Raw genomic sequence first — 17524 nt, forward strand, 5'->3', positions numbered from 1 at the left:
ATTGATTTTTTTATTTATATGCATTTTTGTAGCAGTTTTTAAAGCTTTATTGTGGTAAAATATACATAACATAAAATGTACTAAATAAATACATTTTTCTACCCTATTTTCAGCCCTATTTTCTTTTATATAAATATATGGGTGTGTATAAATAAATAATTCTTAAAAATTGATTTCCAGGGGAAGGGAGAGGGAGAGAGAGATAGAAACATCAATGATGAGAGAGAATCATTGATCAGCTGCCTCCTGCATGCCCCCTACTGTGGATTGAGCCCACAACGTGACATGTGTCCTGACCTGAAGTTGAACTGTGACCACCTGATTCATGGATTGATGCTCAACCACTGAACCATAACGGCTGGGCCCTTTCTACTTTCTTTTTTTTTTTTTTTTTTTTTTTTTTTAGTAACCCTATTATACTTTCTGTCTTTATGAACTTACCTATTCTAGTTGCCAAATGTAAGTGAAATCATATAATATCTAGCCCTTTGTGTCTGACTAATTTTACTTAGCATGTTATTTTTAAGGTTCATCCATGTTGTAGCATACATCAGAATTGCCTTCTTTTTATGGCTGAATGATGTTCCATGTAGGTTTATACCATACTTTATCTATTCATCTGTTGATGAACCCTTGGTTTGTTTCCACCTTTTGGCTGTTGTACATAATGCTGCAACGAACTTTATTTTAAAGGAATCATCATAGAACTGTTTTAAGTGGAAAACCAATTTCATTTTTCTAAATAAACAAGATTTTTAAAAAAAAATTTTTAAAAAGGAGCTGAAGCCGGTTTGGCTCAGCGGTAGAGCGTCGGTCTGTGGACTGAAAGGTCCCAGGTTCAATTCCGGTCAAGGGCATATATATTGGTTGCGGGCACATCCCTGGTAGGGGATGTGCAAGAGGCAGCTGGTCGATGTTTCTCTCTCATCGACATTTCTAGCTCTCTCTCTCTCTCTTCCTCTCTGTAAGAAAATCAATAAAATATATTTAAAAAAAAAAAAAAAAGGAATACTAAAATCTCTAAGGTCATGCCTGTCAGAGAGAGGTCAGCACACTGGAGAGAGGCCGTACTCACTGTTGCACCAGCCTGAGATGGCTTTGACTTAACTGGGATTGAAAAGAATCCAAAAGAGCTGACTTTTCTCAGTCTGCAGGGTCAGCGGTATTTGACACACATACTTCCCAAGTGCCACCGAAAACCATCTGACTATTTTGGGGAGAGGTGTTGCCAAAAGGAACCAGGAACCTTTCTGAAGCACCATTCACCGTAAAGTGGTGAATGCATTTCCTGTGGCTGCTGTAACAAAGTGCCACAAACTGGCTGACTTAAAACAACTGAGATTATTCTCTCATCGTTCTAGAGGCTAGAAATCTGAAATGAAGGTGTTGGAAGAGCCTTCAGGGAGCAAATTCAGGCTCCCAGGGAGAATCCTTCATTGTCTCTTTCAGCTTCTGGTGGCCCAGACATTCCTTGGCTGTGTCTCTGCCTTAGTCCTTCTTCACACGGCCTTCTGTGTCTGAGTGCCCTTTTCTGTCCCTAATGAGAACACTGTCATTGGGTTTGGAACTCATCCTAATCCTGAATGACCTCATCAGGATCCTTCCCTTAATTCCATCTGCAAAGACCTGATTTCCAAATGAGGTCAGATTCTGAGGTTCCAGGTGAACATGAATTGGGGCTGGAGGCCACTACGAAATCCGTTGTAGATGGGGTCTCCCTTTCCCCAGGGAAGGGTTAGTTTCTGAAACTCCAAAAAAATCTGTACGGTGGCTCCACTGCCCGGATCCCGAGAATTGGTTGCCTCACGGACCCAGAGATCAGCCCGTTTCTTTTCACGTGGTCCCAGCCTGAGTCATGAGCTTGTACAGGGAGTTATTTTAAGACTTAATCAGAAGTCATTTGCTTCTATTTTGAGCCTTTCTTAAATGCTATTTTAGTCTTTATTGTAACAGCTGTATATTTGTAAGAATACATTTAGTTATTCTTTTGAATAGAGAATTTTGACAAGAAACCAGACTGTCAAGATTGTGGCATAGAAATTTTCATATGAAAAATGGCCTAATTTTGCAGTATTTTATAGACTGTGTATTACATGTAGTCATTTTGGGATTGAAGACCAATATGTGTTTTCCCCTAATTCACCAACAATTAGAGAAATACTTTAATATAGAAAATCCACCTATTATTTCATTCTACCAAAGATGGCAATATCTAGAAATAGCTTTCATAATTGCACTTAATATTTGAATCTGGAAGCATAGTGAGGGACATGGCTATCAAGTTGTGAGGGCATCAGGAGGGGACTCTTATCTCAGTCAGATTTAGGAAAATAGCGGAGCTGTCTGTGACAGACAGAGAAAAGGCGGAGCTGTCATAGACACGTGCAGGGCTTACTCTTCCTCGCAGCGGATTGTTTTAGGGCTTACCACTGCCTTTATCCCGGAGGGTTCCAGTTTGTGGACTTGTTTTTGAAAGTGTTCTGCTTGAATTGAAAAGTTTTCCACATTAAAATTCATTTTCTTTCCTTAGTAAAGGATAAAAAGCATACAATGGTGTGTTTGGAAGCGATTCATTCTACCTTTTCTTTTGCTTGTCACCTTTTAAACTCACTTATCCTACTTTGAAAAAAATTTTTTTAGCCGAAACCGGTTTGGCTCAGTGGTAGAGCGTCGGTCTGCGGACTGAGAGGTCCCAGGTTCAATTCTGGTCGAGGGCATGTACCTTGGTTGCGGGCACGTCCTGGTAAGGGTTGTGCAAGAGGCAGCTGGTTGATGTTTCTCTCTCATCGACGATTCTAGCTCTCAATCTCTCTCCCTTCCTCTCTGTAAAAAATCAATAAAATATATTAATATATATATATATATTAGTATTGATTTCAGAGAGGAAGGGGCAGCAAGAGAGAGAGAGAGAGAAACATCAATGATGAGAAGGAACCATTGATCAGCTGCTTCTGGAATTGAACCCCCACCCCAGGCATTTTCTTTGACTAGAATCGAACTCTGGACCCTTCAGTCCGCAGGCTGATGCTCTATCCACTGAGCCAAACAGCTAGGGCTGTCCTACATTGTTAAATACACTTTTTCTTTCCGGTGTGTGTGGGGGGCTGTTATTTTTAGTTTTCTTGTCTGTTCTCCTGCTTGGTTGTTTTCATCAGGTATGTTTTCACTGGGCCAGACCTGAGAGAAGAATTACTTTGCTCTTCATTGGTGGATTTAGTTCTTAATTACACAAATTCTATGCCTCTAAAAATACCCGTTTTATGTTTACAGGAAGAAGAAATGTTTCGTCCAAATATGTTTTTCCTTCTATTGCTTCCACCTATTATATTTGAGTCAGGATATTCACTACACAAGGTAAGACTCAGGCACATATTAGTGTTTTTGGTCTGGATGGCTTCCTGTGTTGGTAAGAAGCGTGGGTGTTGATTTAGCAGCGGTGTCTCCGTTACTCATCATGGGTGTGCAGGGTAGAAGCTGGACTGGACTGCCTGACTTGTGGACAGGAGAGACATGGTCAGCGGGCTGCTTTCATGGTTTCAGGCAGTGTGGCTTATTAAACCAGGGTATTCCATAGAAGGGAGATTTTCCTAGGAAGATGGCCAGAGTGATATTAAGTGGTACATGGGTGACACAATGACTCTTCTTGTTGGACACAGACTAGCACATGTTGAAAGGATGGAGTGTGTCCTGGGTGAACAGGGACATGTACCCTGGGCCTTTTGATTCTCTTAGCTCATCATGAGTCCTTCTTCCTCCTTAGGCTCCTTATCCTTCAGTATCTCCCCTCTCAGTACCCTACCCTGGGCCTCAACTCCCAGCTCGCATTCCCCATTTCCCCGTGCTCCCCAGTCCAGCTATTCTTCATAGCTGGAGCCCCATCATTCTGCCTCATCTTCTTACTCCTTCAGGCACACTCCTCCATTCCCACAGTTGTTCTGCTCATCCTTGGCTTCCGGGTTCCACCCTTAAGAGGGGCCCCGCTGGCACCTGCACAGTTCCCTGCTTTGCCTTGTAATTTCTGGTCTGTCCTCCAACTTCCAGTGGGACTCTTTCTGCCTGGGCGGGAGTTTCTCACTTTTAAGCTAGTTTTGTGTGTGTGCATGGTTTTTTTTTCTTTGCCTATAAGTTTTCTTTAAAGATAAATATATTTAAGTTTTAAAATACATGGTTCAACTTAAAATGTTAGTAATAAAAAGGTTATTTTATGAGTATGGTAAAAAAAAAAAAATATATGAAGGTTGAAAGGACTAAGATTTGGCTAACCATTGGAAAGAGGGACGAGCCTGGGCTTTGGAGCCAGACACCTGGATCTAATCATCTGCTGCCCCCTATGGATTGCTTTTGGGTACAGCAGAAATTCAGAACAAAAAACAAAACCAAAACCCTACCTCTCAAGTTGCTTTGAAATTTACACTAGCCCTAGCTGGTTTGGCTCCGTGGATAGAGCATCAGTCTGCAGACTGAAGGGTCCTGGGTTCGATTTTAGTCAAGGGTACACGCCCAGATTGCAGTCTCAATCCCCAGTAGGGGGTGTGCAGGAGGCAGCCAGTTAATGATTCTCTTTCATCATTGATGTTTCTATCTCTCCCTCTCCTGTCCTCTCTGAAATCAGTAAAAATATTTTTTCTTAAAAAAGAAGAAATTTACACTAGATGAAAGAATATGTGCAAAGCACCACCCATTACATTAAATAAATTGTAGTGTTTCTTATTATTAATACTTATTATTACTAATATTAATATTACTAGTAGTATGAACAGTAACATAATAAAGAGTTAAATTTGTCAAGAAACTTTTGGTTAAAACATACAAATTAATCTCTAATTTTTCACCTGGGTACCAAAGCAAAAATATTCTAAGATGTTTAGTTCAGAATTTTTAAATTGTTGTTATTATTATTTAATCCTTACCAGATATTTTTTTTAAATATTAATTTTCAGAGAGAGTGGAAGGGAAGGAGGTAAGGAGGAGAGAAAGAGAAAGAGAGAGAGAGAGAGAAACATCAACGTCAGAGACACATTGATTGGTTACCTCCTGCACACACACCCAGATCAGGAATTGAACCCAAGACCCTTTGATTCATGGATTGATGCTCTAACCACTGGGAAAAACCAGTCAAGACTATTTTATTGTACATCTATCCACCTAAAATGTGAAAAGGAAGTTTAATGTAAAAAAAAAAAATTCCTAAGTCTTATAAACTATTACTGACATGAGGTAATTGTTAAAAAGAAAACAAGCAAGGAGAAATTGAAGGTCAATATTTTTATTCTTAATTTTTTTCATTTCATAAATCTTAAAAGAACTATCAGCAGAGTATGAAAATGTTTCAAAACAAATTTAAGGGAATAGATTTGATTTTTGACTTAAAAACATAACACTGATTACTACTATGTTAGAGCTTGAAAAGTTTTATTTTCTAATTTTTTGAGGGAAGGAAAATAAACTTGTTAAAAATTTGAGGAAAATATTGAATAATAGTTTTTTAAATAAATTATTTCTTGACTTGGAATAGTGAACACATAATACAATATACAGATAATGTATTAGAGAATTGTATACCTGAAAGCTATATAATTTTATCAACCAGTGTCACCCCCCCCAATAAATTCAATTGAGAAAAAAATAATAATGATTTCTTTGAAGATGGCTTTCCAGCAGAGAATGTGATAATTTATGTGAAAGGGACTAATGTGATATGGAAATGTGAATTCAGAAACTGTCTACTTCTTACCTTTCCCCAAAGAAGATAGGAAGTTAACTCTGAATGTTTTAATTTAATATTGCTATATTTGCTAATGTAAATTTGGACTTGGAATTAAAAATTCAGTAAGACTACTCTAAGTTGATATGCATTATGTAGTCAGGTATTAGCTCTTTAAATTATGAATATTATACAAAGGATAGAACAATAAGTATGTCAGAAACAGATAAATTTACTTTGTAGAACAAAGGGAAGTTCTTCTAGTGTGATAACTTGTATTTGGGCAAATTTTCAATATCCAGGTTAATATTAACCAACTACATATATTTATCAGAATTAGCTCCCTATAAACAGACCAAGATTTAATTTAATCTCTCCTATCTAATAAAAGCCTAATATGCAAATCAACCAATTGGTTGCTATGACAAGCACTGACCACCCTGGGGAAGACGCTTAATGCAGGAGCTGCCCCCAGCCCGCAGGCTCCAGGTCAACCAAGGCAGGTGCCAACGGATTCCTCCCCCTTCTTCCCCACCTCATTGCCCTGCCAGTCACCCCACAGATCAGCCCTGATCACCAGCCAGGCCTAGGCATGCTACCTGTACACATATTTCATGCACTGGGCCTCTAGTTTTAAAATAAGGTAAAGCAGCTTTTTGCAAAGAAAAACTCATAGATGAAAGCCTTTTGTTTAGAAAAAAACAAATCATTGTGTTTGAGTTATTTGAAAGTTCCTGTGTACTAAGGATTGATATGCCAAGCAAAGTAATTGAATGCCAGATTATGGGCAACTGAATCAAAATCACAATGAATAAAGTAAAGAAATTTCCTGAAGGAGACAGGATTAGTGAGTTGTCAGGGTTAAGCTGAGCACACTTTTGAAGTGAGCTTTAAAATGTTAGTCCCTGCTGTCTATGGCTTGACAGTACCTGAGCGAAAAGATGGGATCCCTTGTCCACACTCACAGTCAAGGGGTCATTAATGTTCCCTGTTATTGCTCCTGAGTGGGTCCACAGGATTCTAATAAACAGCTAATTTTCTTAATTTTATGGAAATGTAAAAGATGCTACTATGCTCTTGGACTCAAATATTTTCTCTTAAATGCCATAGAGCAGTGTTTCCCAAAGTGTGGTACGCGTACCCCCAGGGGTACGGGAAGAGTTTGGTGGGGGTACGCGTTGCACCGGAGTTTGGTGGGGATATGCACTGCACCGTGCTTAGCTGCGCCTAATTCTACGTTCTCATGAGTACGAGGGGTACTTGGTGTTACGAAAATTATAGAAGGGGTACACATATGTCAAAAGTTTGGGAAACACTGCCATAGAGTATAGATGGAAATATATTTTATCTGTCACATTTGCATTTGATGTTGATAGAGTGAAATAGAATTGTTTAAAAGACCTAGAAAGCAAAAAGTGGTTTTGATAGTATAATCTACTGTTTTAACATTCTTTATAGTACTGTACCTTTTCTTAATTAAACAAAAAGTTATGATTGTATAAACTTTAAAATTTGATCACACATGAAACACAATTGATTCCTCTGGTACCTACTCAACTGGGCATCTTGCATCTGACAACCATTATTTCAGTGACATTATACAAAAGCAGATGTGGTCATTGCCCCTGTTGAGTCTGCAGCCTAGCGGGAAAGACACACATCTGAGAAGGCTTCCGTCAGGAAGAGTGTTCTGAGAACTTAGGGTAATTAGAGTTCACCAAGCAAAGAGGAAGGAAGAGTGGTTCAAACCCAGGAAGCACAGTACATTTGAAGAACAAAAAACCACCAGGGTGACTGGCATCCAGAAAACAAAGGGGAGAGAGTTAGAGGTCTTCACAGGGGGTCAAACCATCCAGGCTTGGGTTGGGTTTTAGCTGCATTTCGAGTGGAAGTGAGGGTCAGAGTGAAGGTAGCACAATCAGATTGGCCTTTTGCAATGATCATTCTGGAAGCCCGTGGAAGGCAAGGAGCCAGGGGTGGTTGAGAGTTGCTAGAAGCTATTACAGTGGTCCTGGGGAGAGATGATGGCAGCTTGGGCAAGGGCGGTGGAGATGAGGATGGAGAGAAGCAGGGAGATGGGATGTCGTGGGGGAGATAAAAGCCACAGGCTCCGTATGAGATGTAGGCATGAGAGAAGACTCCCAGGTTCCCAGCTTGCCAAATGGGGTGGGGGATGGTGCCCTTCACAGAGAATCAAGCATATCAGGAGGGCCAGGTGTGGGGGCCAGGCCTTCATTGGCTGGACCACTTTTTCTAACCATTTCTCTCATTTCTGCTCTTTCAAACAGGGTAACTTCTTTCAAAATATTGGTTCCATCATCTTGTTTTCTGTTTTTGGTACAGCAATTTCTGCTTTTGTAGTAGGTGGAGGAATTTATTTTCTGGGTCAGGTAAGAAAAACCATCTGGACATTTTTGAAAATCTTACATTCTTAGAGCTAGTGCAGGGAGCTGGGGTAGACACCTCATGGGTCCTGGGTTTCACATTCGAGGTAAATGCTCCACTGGAGGGAAATCCAGACTTATATGAGGCACAGTAAAGTCATGTTAAACTGTGTTTCAACTCAGTGTCCTCAGTGTCTGAAGTTGAGTAATTTTTCCCATAATCCTCAAAAGTATTTGTTTGCTCTTACTAGCAAACCAATATTGTCTTACTTTGGAATTCCTAAAAATAAAGCAGACTAGATATCACCAAGATCTTCAGATTATAACAATATCAGTTGTGTTGTTAGGTATATTTGCGTTTCAAAAATTACAGATGATTCTGAATATGTTCATTCAATTCTAACTCATCCATCTGTAGAGTTATACACTCTGGATTTTCCACCATTGCTAAACCAGTTCCCAGTATCATCAGTTGGGTGGTTGGGGTTCAAATTATTTGAATTCATTCAAATCAGACCCACTGAGGAAGGTAGTATCTGTGGTTTTGCATTATGCACATTTGTGCAGGTCAATTCTTCTCTTTTATGGTCAGTGGCAGGAAGTTTACCTGCCCCGGTTCTGTAAAGTTCAAGGTTGTCAGCTGGGCAACAGCTGTATTTGTATCAGATGTGCTTGTTTCCTCTGATGGCTATAGACTAAAGCCCATTCCATCCGATTTCACCTTCATTGCTGCCTCAGTGGCACCAGAATAAATGTCTGTCCTGCAACCTTCTTCATTGCCCAGCTTCTAGTACCAAATGGTAACAAACTTAGAGAAGAAAACTGTACTGAATTTGGCTTGAAAAACGTAGCATTCTTTGCCATACTTATGTTGTATGATAATCGGATGCATGTCTAAACTAAAACTTAGGACTTTTTAAAAATGTTCAAGTGGTTTGAGGACTGAAGATGAATGTCCTTATCCACTTGTGATAAAGCACTAATGGACATTTTAATCTTCTTGGCTGTTCTCCAGGGGATTTTTTTGTGTCTGTGTGTTTGTGTGCTTTATTTTACAGGCTGATGTAATCTCTAAACTCAACATGACAGACAGGTAAATCTTTCATACTCTAACACTGTGTGACTACTTTTGAAAAGTGCTCTCCATATTACTTCCTGGGTGTGGTACCTCTCTGTTCTTTTTCTCTCTTTGTTTTGCTGATGATTTCTCTGTAGAATCTATTCTGAATTAATTCGGGTCCCAAGAATTAATCAAAAATAATTGAGGAAATTTTGAAGATCCCTAGTCAGAACATTGCTGATTGAAACGATTAATTTAGTTTGAGCTCTGGAAGGAATAGCTCATGAGTTAACTGCCCCCCAAACACACACACACCACATGCTGCACCGCTGTTTTATTGTTAAGAATGCTCTTCACCTGGATTTATATCTTTTCAATGGCCACAATAGAAGTTGTCTTCTCTTTGATTTATTAGGGATGAAGTGGGGAGTGAGGTGTTAATCTTTTTGCTCTGAATTTCCATTAAATTGGGTGGGTGTCCACTGGGGGAGCAGATGAGGCTAAGGGCTCTATTGCGCATGTCCTCCTCCTCCTGAAATTACTCCAGTGAGCTCTCAGAGCTGCTGCCTCGGAGCCCAGTCCAGGAATTTCCATTATTAGCTTAGCAAGAGGCCACCTAGGCAGCTGTCTCTCAGATGGTGCCTGATCGAGTGCTGAAAAAGTGCACAAGCAGAGTTCAGCTTGGTTTCCCCACTCTGAAAGTCCAGTGAGGATGCAGCCCTGCGCTGTTTCTGCATCCACAGCACTTGGTCTGTCCTGTGGCACAGCATCCGGTCAGCCAGAGCTCTCAGCCTTTAGCAGCACCTTGGGGACTAGAATCTCGGAGCCCTTTTCATGGGCAGTGTGCCTCTGATTACATTAAGTCCAATCTCTTTTCTCCCAAGGACATACATTTTAGAGCTTTGGTTGTAGGATAGTTTTGATACACAAACAAGTAGCAAAAGTCACATTCCTGTTTCATAAAGAACTGGAAATAAAACAGAACTGGTGCCCTGCATTTTATAGGTATGTTGCCAGCGAAATGAAATGCCCCAAGTCCAATCCAAATAAAGGAAGAGGTCCAGTATTCTGTCCTTCAACCTGTTTGGGGGCAACTGGTTAGAGACACAGAAAATTATTGGTAAATTCGCATAAAATTGAATTGGGCAGATGATTGGGATGGTCAGGGGAGAGGAGTAAGAGAATTGTTCCTTAGACAAGCAGAATAACAGCCAGATAGAATTTCTTCCTCTGGGTGCAGACACTTTGTTTCCTGTGGAAAGTGACTGTCCCACCTCTGGGGAGTGTTCTGGAAAAGTTAGCCACAGTTGCAAACCCACATGGCTGCAGGGCCTGGCAGAGCATGCCACAGGGGAAGCTGGCCAGGTGGCGACGGGGAACCAGAGAGCATGCCCTTGTCTGAAAGGAACAGCCACTTCTCAGCTCCTCTTAATAATCACCATTATGGGCCCAGAGTTACTAGATATTACAAAATTGTTTTCACCCTGCTGGTGTAGCTCTCTTTGGGCATCGTCCTATGAAGTAGGAGGTCACAGTTCAATTCTCAGTTAGGGCGTATGCTGGGGTTGCAGGCTCAGTCCCCAGTGTTGGGCATGCAGGAGGCAGCCAATCAATAATTCTCTCTCATCATTGATCTTTCTACCTCTCTCTCCCTCTCCCTTCCTCTCTGAAATTAATAAAAAAAATATATATATATATATATTTTTTTTTTGAGTTTTCTAGAAGATTCTTTTTCTTTTTTTTTAAATATATTTTTATTGATTTTTTACAGAGAGGAAAGGAAAGAGATAGAGAGCCAGAAACCTCGATGAGAGAGAAACATCGATCAGCTGCCTCTTGCACACCCCCTACTGGGGATGTGCCCGCAACCAAGGTACATGCCCTTGACCGGAATCGAACATGGGACCTTTCAGTCCGCAGACCGACGCTCTACCACTGAGCCAAACCGGTTTCGGCCAATAAAAATATATTTTTAAAGTTTTTTTTTCAAAAGAGGCCAGACTTTTAGATATTAATAGGAAATTTTCTGCTTTTCAAATGTTGACAATTTATTCGTTTCTTTAAAATACCATGAGAGTCAAACATGGGACTCACAGACCTCTGCACTAGAGAAAACATTAAACCTAAAACTTTTGTTAAACTCTATTTTAGTGATATTTCTGCTGGAGAGATACTTTACTCTTCAATGCACCCTGAATTATTTCACCATCCTACACTATTTCCTTTTTGGTTTTTTGATGTTGCTATCCTTTGAAATGATGGAATCAAGAAAACACACTTTTAGTTGAACTTCTAGCTTCTGATCTTTTTAAAAAACTGGGTCATGAAGATGTGAAATGGAGTAACTGATGGCAAGGTCACATGACCCCTTAGATTCAGGCCTCTTGATGACTCAGGCAGTTCATAGATCAGACTTTTCATAGTCACTGTCAGAAAGCCCTGCCCCAATTTCGATTCCCAACCAAAGCTAAATGTGTTACATAATTTATTCAAAGCATTTCCCCCAATCCTTTATTATGAACATACAGCAAAGGTGGACATTATACAGTGGACACCCACAAGACCATCACAATGTCAGGAATCTCTTCTTTGCTGTCTCAGCTCAGCTAGTCCCTGATCCACTTTATCCTTGGGCACATTTACTCCATGTGGCTACACTGATGGCTCTGGGCTTACGTCACCCTTCAGCCATCCCTGCCAAAGGGCCAACCTAATTCCCCATGACGTGGTAAAATGCCTGGGATGATGGCCCTTGTTCACCAAGCCTGGATCCCCTATCCACTCCTAGATGCCCAATGCAACTACATGAATGAAGGGAGAGTAGGGGAGTTGGCTCCCCAAAGGAAAATTGGGGTGCTATTACCAAAACCAGGGGGCATGGACGTTCAGGAGGAAGAGCCATGCCCATCTGCTCTGCTGCATGACACTAAAGGGTGGAGAGAGGGGCCAGCTGAGCCTAGCATAGTCAGCGCACAGCACACAACCCACCAGAGGCTCCCAAAACTCCCCCCTACCCACCACTTCAGAATACACTTTTTAGACATTCTTCCTTCAAGGCCCCTGCGATGTCAGCAAGGGTGATGAGAGAGGGGATAGAAGAAGAGAGATGAGAAGGTCTGAGCCTGGTTTGCAGCAAAAGGGCTTCAAGGCCAGCTGCCAACCAGACAGGGCAGTTGTTTGGTGGCATTACCTATCCCTCCCACCCACCCACTCTCCACAAACCTCTCTGGGCCATGCTCAGTACCACTCCTGGGAATATACCCATGGCTAAACACAGTACTCACCCTGGCACTCACTGAAGGCGAGAGACAGGTAAGATCCCAGCTCATAAGACATGTGACAGCTTCTGTGAGGACAGAAAGTCTGGGAACTGGCTCAGAGCTGAGCCCATCTTTTGGGTCTGGCCCTCAGCTTGGCATCCAGAGGCTCTCCTTGAGGTGAGCAGGCTCTCCTGATAGAATTCACCCGAGTCAAACTCACAGGGAGCACCCAGGAAATCAGAACTGTAACTGGGAAGGCAGCCGAGCATCTTCCCCGCCAGCACCCCTCTCCCTGAGCCTGAGTCCAGTGACCAGTCAGGGTTGCTGCTGATGGTGCAGTGGTCAGAGCCGTGTGGCTACCTTGTCCCTCACAGACTGCAGGCTGGTGAGGGGGAAGGAGAGGTGCACAGTCTCTGGCTCACATCCTTCATGCAGGGCTGTCACATTGGGGCTGCGTGTTTTGCCTGTGTTACAGAAGGAGCAGGCTGACCATTCTGCTGGAGTAGAAGGAAGGCAGTGCCGGGCATAGCAGTGTGAGCGAATAGGAGGCGTCAGGAACACTGAGGTAGAAAACAGACAAACTGCTGAGAGAACGAGTCACCCAGACTCCTCAAGTAGCCCACGAGGCCCCAAGGGGTGATCTCCCTGGCCACCCTCCACCATCTCCTGCCACTCGCCCTCACCCTCACCCTCACTGTACAGCTGCCACGCTTGCCTTTATGTTTCTCAGGCAACCAAGTGAGCCCCACTTCAGAGGTAGCTTGCTGTTGCCACTGCCCCAGATCTTGGCCTTGCCATCTCCTTGCTCAGGTCCTTGTTCAGATAAGTCATTTCTTCAGAGGCCTTTCCTGACCACCCAGTCTAACTGTCCCCCTGCCCCTGGCCCCTGCCAGGTTACTCTTCTCTCATTACTCTGGTTTCCTGTGTAAAACATGCCGTTTCTGAATTGGTCTGTCTCTGGATATTTCTATATCTAGTGGCGAGGGGCAGCCACTCTGAGCCAGATACCCTGTGTTTGAATCCTTGTTCACTGACCCACCTTGGACCAGTTCCTTAACATCATGGTCCCTCAGTTTTCTCCTATGTGATTGGGGCAGTAATAGAGCCATCTCATATGGCGAATTACTGAGTTACTATATGTAAAGTGAGTTACTATATGTAAAGTTACTATATGTAAAGTGCCTGGGACATGGTAAGTGCCACAGAAAGGTTTGCTGCTATTATTACCTTCAGTGCCTGAATGACATTTGACCATTCATACGTATTTGTTGGAGGAAGCGAGACCTTCATGGGTCCTGTCGATGAGAGCCGCTGGCCTGGTGGGAGGCAGCTCTGGGGCCAGTGCCTGCCAGCCAAGCCGCCCATCCTCTGGAGCTCCTAGAGTTGCTGCTGGCTCTTAGCATTTTTAAGTTTTATTTTATTATTATTTTTTAATATATTTTATTGATTTTGTACAGAGAGGAAGGGAGAGAGATAGAGAGTTAGGAACATCGATGAGAAAGAGTCATCGATCAGCTGCCTCTTGCATACCCCCTACTGGGGATATGCCTGCCACCAAGGTACATGCCCTTGACCGGAATCGAACCCGGGACCTTGCAGTCCCCAAGCCGACGCTCTATCCATTGAGCCAAACCGGTTTCGGCTCTTAGCATTTTTTTAGATGTTACAAATGTGAGTGGAGGCTGGGGTTGGTCATCGATGGTGGCAAGAGGCAAAACAGAGGTCAGACCCAGGGGCCCGGGGGTCATTTGGGTGAGGCCCCTGAGCTATCATGGTTCCAGCTGCTCTGACCAGAAAGTCTGGGAACTTTAATGCGTTTAAGCAAAAGTCTTCCATCCATCACTGGTCAAAGTGTTAATACATATAGTGGGAAACCAGGCCACTCCTAACAACTCTTAGAGTGGGCACTTCACTGCTCCACCCACAATGCCAGTTCACAGATAGCACAGGGAGAAGGAGCGCATCCTCTGTCATTACTTCAGCGATAGCGTGTGCATTTGTTATATCAGATACACTCCCCGGTTTTAATGCTTCAACAGGTGGACCAAGTGATGAGTGTTTCAGAGTTTGCCCTTTCTGTCCTCTTCTTTACAGTTTCGCATTTGGCTCCCTAATTTCTGCCGTCGATCCAGTGGCTACTATTGCCATTTTCAATGCACTCCACATAGACCCAGTGCTCAACATGCTGGTTTTTGGAGAGAGTATTCTCAACGATGCAGTCTCCATCGTCTTGACCAAGTAAGTGTGCTCTCTCCAAGGAACAGAACTGAAGGTCCCAGGAACAACGGGACAGATGTTTCCATGCAGCTGTGTGTGCAGTTGCTTGTCCTCTGGGTGATCAGTTCACCTGCTTCTCCATCTTTCTGTCCTGACAAGCCCTGATGTGCCCCAGGGATGCTGTCAAGGTCTAGAGTAGGGGTGTCGAACTCAATCAGAGAAGGGGCCAAAATCTAAAATCCAGCCTAAATCGCGGGCCGAATGGTTTACTGAACAGTCATAAACTGTCATTGTGATGGAAACGCAGCGGAGTGCAGTGATGACAGCGCGGTGCGGGCCACATTGCAAGGCCTGGCGGGACGGATTTGGCCCGCGGGCCTTGTGTTTGACACATGTGGTCCAGAGTGATCCCCCTTTTATGACCTACTTCTTAGCAGCAGTTTTGAGTGCAGCTTCTCATCTGCACCACTGGGGATGTTATTAAATGTAGCATTCCCAAGTCCCACCTTCAGAGCTTCTCAGTTGGTGACTGGTCTGGGATGAGCCCTAAGAACATAGGTTTAATGATGATAGAGCAGCCGGTTGAGGGATGAGAGTTGGGACTGCATTGTTGCAGACAACATAGACAGTCCTTCCTCTTCCGCTTTGGAGTTGTTGCAGGTCACCTTCCTCTTCACAGCCATCACAGAAGGTAGTGATACTAACAGACATCCCTTCGGAAGATGCTGTGGGTGAAAGCCACTTTAGAAAGATCTTTTTCAAATGTTCATTGGTATTACTGCCCTTGTTGATAGTATCTGAGACATTAAAGGGGAGTCATCACATCATTGGGAAAAGGAAATGAATTCAAGATCGTTTCAAATGTGTTTATTTGATGTAGGGCTGTTTCCTTGACGTCTGCATTTTGTGGCATTCACTAGCATGCGTGAGCTGGAGACCCAAGCAGTTTTGCCAGAAAACAGAAAAGGCACCAACAGTCCAAGCAGCTGGAGAAAAGAACCCTGCGCAGTGTGTCAGAGTGAACCATGAGAATTTTAGGAGCCAGCCAGTGTTCTGTTAGAGAATAGAATTTCACGACCTGTCTTATTTCCTTTGTCACAAGGTTCCTTACTAAGCCTAACACTCTGTGGTAGTTAGCTTTTTTTTTTTTTTTTTTTTTTTACCTGTTAACCAGGGAGTTCCCTTTTTAATTACGCAACCTGTAACGGGTGTGTACTCTTTCACTAGGACGTGACAGTACGTCACTCTCGGAGGACGTAATTTCATATTATTATTTTTTATTTATACTTAATTAAAATAAATGATATATATATATATTTTTTTCATTTATTTATATATTGAATATAAAACACAAAGGAAAATACAAAATTATAAAAAAATAGAAAAGAATACCAACAAAAAAATGGAAACATCGAATTAAAAAATTATAAATTTCACAATTACAAAAAATATATACCGTCCCTCTCAGGGCTCAACATATATTTCCAGGACGTATTCATACATCCTACCCGTTCCCGATATTGTTTATATTTGACGTATTTATACATCCCGCTCGGTTAACAGGTTAATGGTTCTTTATTTTTTTATATTTTATTGATTTTTTACAGAGAGGAAGGGAGAGAGCGAGCTAGAAACGTCGATGAGAGAGAAACATCGACCAGCTGCCTCTTGCACACCCCCTACCAGGGACGTGCCCGCAACCAATGTACATGCCCTTGACCGGAATCAAACCTGGGACCCTTCAGTCCACAGACCGAAGCTCTACCACTGAGCCAAACCGGCTTCGGCAGCATTTTCTTAAAAGCTTTCTTATAGACTACATTAGAAATTCTGACGTTGCACTAAAGGGTGGTTTATAATGGGAAGAGTACCAACTTTGGAGTCAGGTTGACCTGGGCTTCAGTCCTACGGGTGCCACTGATAGCTGTGTGGTCCTGGGTTGGCTCTTCCACCTCTCTGAGCCACAGGTTTCTCCATACTCAAGTGAGGGTGATAAAGCCTCCACCTAGGATTGGATTTGAGGATTGAATAGTTAAGTTCGATGCCATGTGAAAAGCATCTGTGTCAATTAATGTGCGGCCCTTTCCTCTTCTACTCCTGCCCCTATTATTGTTTCGTTGTTTGCCCTGTTTTTAGCCTACTTTGTAGGAAGAACTTACCAAAAGTTATCTACATTTTATTTTTTATATATATTTTTATTTATTTCAGAGAGGAAGGAAGAGGGAGAGAGATACATATATATAAATATCAATGATAAGAGAGAATCATTGATCAATTGTCTCCTGCACACCCCACACTGGGGATCGAGCCCACAACCTGGGCATGTGCCCTGACCAGGAATCATGGTTCACAGGTCGACGCTCAATCACTGAGTCACGCCAGCCAGGCTACATATGTTTTATTTTTATGAGCTTATATCTTATATACTATACTACAGCTTTTCCATTGAACAGGGTTGATAAAATAATCTTCTACAACATCATTTTACTGGTTACAGAATATTCCTTTCTATGGATTTACTATGACCTATTTGACCAATTCCCTATTACTGCCTTTTTTACATTTCTCTTGGTAAAAATTTCTATAGCTTCATTAGGAAATTCTCACACATCATGCTATAAGACCTTTAAGAAATCTGATGATAATATATTTTTCTTATTTAAGATCTACCCTGAAAGCTTCTTAGCTCTGAGTTTTCACTTTTATCTCATACTACCCTGTTCCCCGAAAATTAGACAGTGTCTTATATTAATTTTTTCTCCCAAAGTTGCACTAGGTCTTATTTTCAGGGGATGTCTTATCTTTCCATGCTCTAGGTCTTATTTTCGGAGGATGTCTTATTTTCGGGGAAACACGGTAGTAACCTAGCACCTGAAATCGAGTGGCCCCGCCCATCCAC

General features: G+C 42.3%; 1 protein-coding gene across 3 annotated transcripts in view; it reads left to right on the forward strand.

Moving 5' to 3' along the window:
* The window catches only part of SLC9A8 (solute carrier family 9 member A8), a 65948-nt gene that overhangs the window by 20479 nt on the left and 27945 nt on the right, over positions 1-17524 (forward strand). For 2 of the 3 annotated variants that reach the window (XM_036418221.2, XM_045574184.1), the window contains exons 5-8: positions 3271-3354; positions 7993-8094; positions 9147-9181; positions 14503-14646. In XM_036418221.2, coding sequence (XP_036274114.1) covers positions 3271-3354; positions 7993-8094; positions 9147-9181; positions 14503-14646 — 365 coding nt within the window. The remainder of the gene's footprint in view (positions 1-3270; positions 3355-7992; positions 8095-9146; positions 9182-14502; positions 14647-17524) is intronic. The other variant, XM_036418222.2, reaches the window with a different exon arrangement.

The sequence above is a fragment of the Pipistrellus kuhlii genome, unplaced genomic scaffold (genome assembly GCF_014108245.1).
Source record: "Pipistrellus kuhlii isolate mPipKuh1 unplaced genomic scaffold, mPipKuh1.p scaffold_m20_p_6, whole genome shotgun sequence".
Lineage (NCBI taxonomy): Eukaryota > Metazoa > Chordata > Mammalia > Chiroptera > Vespertilionidae > Pipistrellus > Pipistrellus kuhlii.